This window comes from Papilio polytes, unplaced genomic scaffold, assembly GCF_000836215.1.
Source record: "Papilio polytes unplaced genomic scaffold, Ppol_1.0 DF824069.1, whole genome shotgun sequence".
Taxonomy (NCBI): domain Eukaryota; kingdom Metazoa; phylum Arthropoda; class Insecta; order Lepidoptera; family Papilionidae; genus Papilio; species Papilio polytes.
In genome coordinates this window covers 2,393,610-2,398,496 of record NW_013525135.1, presented here as the reverse complement: position 1 = coordinate 2,398,496, position 4,887 = coordinate 2,393,610, and the positions used below count along the sequence as shown (strand labels likewise).

General features: G+C 31.0%; 1 protein-coding gene across 4 annotated transcripts; it reads right to left on the bottom strand.

Annotated features, from left to right (window-relative positions):
• Window positions 1–202: 202 nt before the first annotated feature.
• On the bottom strand, window positions 203–4,803 carry LOC106100224. Of its 4 annotated transcripts, XR_001225431.1 has the most exons (8): window positions 4,365–4,801; window positions 3,715–3,904; window positions 3,163–3,240; window positions 2,933–3,047; window positions 2,486–2,802; window positions 1,516–1,808; window positions 1,060–1,196; window positions 203–579 (listed from the first exon to the last, which is right to left on the bottom strand). XR_001225431.1 is itself a non-coding variant. In XM_013279010.1 (7 exons), the coding sequence occupies exons 1-7, from the start codon at window positions 4,488–4,490 to the stop codon at window positions 385–387; spliced, it is 1,134 nt and encodes a 377-aa protein (XP_013134464.1). In that variant the 5' UTR covers window positions 4,491–4,803; the 3' UTR covers window positions 203–384. The 4 variants fall into 4 exon arrangements, 3 of the variants coding, with proteins under 3 accessions (XP_013134464.1, XP_013134465.1, XP_013134463.1); XM_013279010.1 differs by lacking the exon at window positions 2,486–2,802 and having other exon boundaries at window positions 4,365–4,803; XM_013279011.1 differs by lacking the exon at window positions 1,516–1,808 and having other exon boundaries at window positions 2,588–2,802.
• Between the last annotated feature and the right edge of the window lie 84 nt (window positions 4,804–4,887).

The following is a 4,887-nucleotide window of genomic DNA, read 5'->3' as shown; positions in this document are numbered from 1 at the left end:
GTATTTCGATTTTTAATAAAAATATAAAAGCTATAGCTGTTTTTTCATTATTTTAATACCCTAGACAAAAAAAAGATCAATTAAAAATAACTAAAGGCAATAGGATATTATGATTTCTATTAATAAAATAAACGGATTTATAGGACTTAAAAAGAAATAAAACACAATTTTCAAAAATAAATTAAAAACTTTTATTCTTAAACGTCTTGAACAAAATAGGCGTAAAAATTCCTTTTTGGGTTTTAAAATCACTTTTTTTCTTAATCAATAATAATAAAAAAATGCAATTATATGGCAAGTCGTAACGATTTCAACGACAAATATCACTTTCATTCTGTTTATAAATTCTTGCAAATAAAAATACTGGAGTAAATCAACTTTTTTTTAGTTGTGAGTAACTACAACTTTTATTAATTCGTTTTTCGTTGCTATGAACAAATAATGAGATTCATTTGCTTCATAAACCTCTATCGCCTTGACAGCGGCATCCACAAGATTACACTTAACAATATCCTTGATATTAAATGTAAAAAGTGGCTCGTTTGTTTGCAACATTCTCTTTGGTAAATAGCCTCGGACCTGAAGGACATAAAATAAAATGAATCAAAAAAATTTTCAGTAAAAACTCAGCTAATTCGCTCTTCTTATAGCTGGACCCTACTGTAAATTACGAAAGACTAAACCCTCGATATGTTCAGAATTAATTTAATATATCAAATTATCAATTAGTACAACTATTGCTTGCGACTTCGCCCGCGTGTAAGTAAAAAAGATAACAAAGATATAGCCTATGTTAGAAATAACATAGCTTTTTAATGGTATCAGAATTTTTGAAATTGGTCCAGTACTTTTTGGATTATTGCAATAAATTCAAAAACCCAAAAATACATCCTCTTTATAATATTAGTATAGATTACTAAAAAAACTTTAGTAAAATGTGGCCTTTTGAGTTTTTATCAGCTTTTATTAGCTCAGGAAAATAAAACGAACAGTCCCCGTCAAAATTCACTTAACACTTAACAGTTATAGTTTTATGGCATTTTTACATCTGAAACGCACCTCCCCATCTTCATATCCTAAAAACAGTAAGTCACTGTGCGGTGTAGCACAACTTAGTCCAGAACATTCCACAACTATCTCCTCCGTGTCTGTAATTTTTGTCGCTTTCATTGATTTCGATCCATCCTCACTGCGAACTGGCATTTAAGAAATTTAATTAAAATATAAAACATAAAACAAAAAAATAAATTCATTAGCTGAAGCTAATTAAGCTAAACTAACTACGGTAATAGAAACATGTTTTGTGTATTTGCATGTGTTGTGTTTCTAATATAAAAAGAAATAGAAAATTAAACTCAAATTCAACTCATAAAAATTCAACTACTTTTTAATTGGCAACAAACTAGATACTGTATCAAATTTTCATTTTTTTATCAATATTTTAAAATTCGAACAAAGTTGAACGTTAACTCCTTTTAATAAAATTGAAATTTAGAAATTGTACTTAACACTCACCACTATAAATAACACTGTGCTTTAGAAACAAACACATTACTGACGGATTATTATAAAAATGCGGTGAATCTATTTTGCCAATAATTGTAACCATGTAACAAGAGTCGGCTCGTATTATACTGCCATTACGTTTCAAAACGTAAACATCATCAAAATAAATATTAATGCTACAAATCGATCCATAAGGATCGTAGCTCCGCATTAATGTGTCATGCATTACATTATCTGTGCTAATTTTTATCAATATTAATGCATTTTTCACATCTATTGTAAAACAGCGATTCTCTATTAATCTGCAAAAGGACAGTGTAATTAAAATATAGTATGTTCTCATTTAATTGTAATACAATTTGTTCGAAAAGTACCTATACAAGGTGAATGTAATGCCACAAGAAAACTCAATCAACGAGAGTGTTCAATTTATGGAATTAAAACAAATTCATGGACTACCAGTGATACTCAGAAGCCAAAACATGGTCCACAAATTATTTTAAATTCATCGGACGATGAGCCTTTGGTCACTGTGCACTGAGTGGAGGTGGTGATGCTACGGAGGGTTGCCAGCTTGACGGCGACCAAATACCATTTATGAGCCTAATACAACAAAACTGTCGTACGAGAGTTGTGCAGCAGACCGAATAATTTGCATTGAGCAGAAAATGAACTAAAATAAACAATTGTTGACTTTAAATTTATAGTGGTCCCTGCGAGAATAATATAAAAGTGGTCATTGACCAAGAATAAGTTGAGCACCCCTGAGCTAAAGCGAGCAGACGATTTGTGAATGCGAGTTCATGGATGCAAATGTACCTGTGAGAATTTGTGCAAGTATATATAAGTGTAGGAGTGGGTAAAGTAATGTGTGTATATAATGCGTGCGTGCATGCACTTGAGTTGATGTTTGTTCACAAAAGTGTATAACAACAATAGACGTAGCGAGGCATTACATTTATTTAACAAAACCACTCACCACTATAAATGACACTAAACCGTAGAAACATGCACACAACTAATGGGTTATAAATAGGCGGGAAACTTATATTGCCCAGCGTTACACCTAAGAAATCCATACCCTTCAACTTTACAATTCTTCCTTCTCTATTTACAACATAAATTACATCATTAACAACATTTGCACTATGGATGGTGCCAAGGGTGTTGTAAAGTCTCAGTGTGGCTGTTTTTTTGAATTTCATTGGCTGATCAACTGGTATTACAGAACAACAGCATTTAACAACGCGGAATATTTTTCCCGAGTCAATAATGAAACAGTGATCATTATTTATTCTGCAAAATGACAAGAAAATAGAAGAAAAACCTTAATCTGCTGAAAAGAAATGTATGAAAAAGGAAATATAACAGTTTGCACCAGAATGTGGGACTCGGAAGTGCTGACTGTGTAGGAAACAATACTTACATGAAAGCACAACAATTAATAGAGAAATGTTTCTGTCGATGTCCGATATTTAGTGTCAAAATTCCATTGACCAGTTTTCCAGTTACACAATGAGTTTTTTGATAGTCTTGAACACCTGAAATAAAAAGACAAACACTGAAATCACAAAAATCATTGTCGTATTTCAATATTAATTAGTATAATTTAATTTAAGATTACTTTATAATAAATTAGTGATATAACATACTTACCATTTTCTTCCAAAGTTTTTACTAATGTATCAACTTTGTATTGTTTCATACCAGATTCTATGATGACAGTTATGTTATCTGTAATCAAATTTTAAAGAAACCTATTTTAAAAGTAATATTTGTACTTAAAGTAATATTTCACTGAACTAGCTGTTGAGTGGGGTTTCATGCACATGATATAAAAAAAGCTTTAGATTTTAGATTAGATCAGATAAGAAGTGACTCAGATAATGCCCATCTACGTCAGCTACCCTCCAGTTAAAGTCTGGTCGCAATCGGCCCAGTCGTTTTGGAGATTACCCAGTAAAACATGGCTTGCAGAGGGACAGACAGACAAAAAAGTTTTAAATGTGATTTTCATTACCAGCAAAGCAAATACATCATCTTCCCGAAATCTGGAATTTTTCTTTTGATATTACTAACAGACACTCTAATTTTATTACATGTATAGAATAGACCATAGTATAGTTGGGTTCTGTCAAGTTTTTGTTTTCTTTCATATGTACAGATTCAAATATATATTACATGAAATATCTTTTGCAAGGATATTACCTTCAAACACATGCATGTGTTTAAATTGATTCAATTCTAGAATTGTATCAAATTGAATATGAACATTCCCATTTATCCATAGCTGTTTATTAAAGTATAGGTCTCTCCAAGGAAGAAGAGACCTCTGTTTAAAAGCAATACCTTTATTGTATATTGCCAATTGTGCTAGGTCTGGCCATATTCCTTTAACCTAAAAAAAACTTTTAATTATATGTTGAACTTTATTTGTAATTACAAAATACAAAAATTTGAATTCAAATAAACAGCTTATTTACAATCTTCTTTAGAAAACACGCTGTATAAGCTGGGTGTAAAAAACTACCCAGATAGGTAGCATATATCAAACTTAAGAAGGTGTGTAATATAAATGTTTTAGGGCCTGTCCCACCAAATTGTAAATTGTCTGATAACAATCCAATGTGCAAAATATGTGATGGAAATATCGGATTTTGTTCCCTTATCTGACAGTAACGTGCTATCTAAACTTCTATCAGGCAGTGATGAGACAGGCACTTTATAACGTCAGTGTTAGTAAAACTTAAACCAGCTATTTGTACTATTAAACAGATAATAAATTATATAAAATAATTTTCTTAATAAAAACAAAGTAATTTATAACTACAGTATGAATAGTATTGTTGTATACCTACCCCTGCATGATAATCCACTAGATCTCTCCAAGACTTGCATACGGAGAAACAATTCACAAGAGATTTACTATCCAGGTATTTAAAAAGCATCAAGATTATGTCTGGTGAACATGTTGACCAATCCATTTTGGAAACAAGGCGTTTCAAGTGCTGATTTTGGTTTTTGTATATAGTACCACTACTCCATATTTCTACTTGTAAGCTTTTTACAACGTAAGTATATAATAATACGTACTTTAGTATGTCTTTAAATATAAACAGAATGTTTATTAATGATTTTCCACTTCAAAAATATTGTTGCTTTACGTACGTGTGTACTTGTACTTCTATTTACCATAATTTTGTGTACTTTTACATAAATTTGCGCCTATTATCATAATAAAATTGTTGTTCGAACGACACAATACGTCAAATGTCACCTTATCAGCTTATCAAAAACTTGCCATTTTTTAAAACTGAAGAGAGCTTTGGAAGAGAGAATTTTTTTCTTTTGCACTACTATTTGTCTATAGTCTGCATTTCG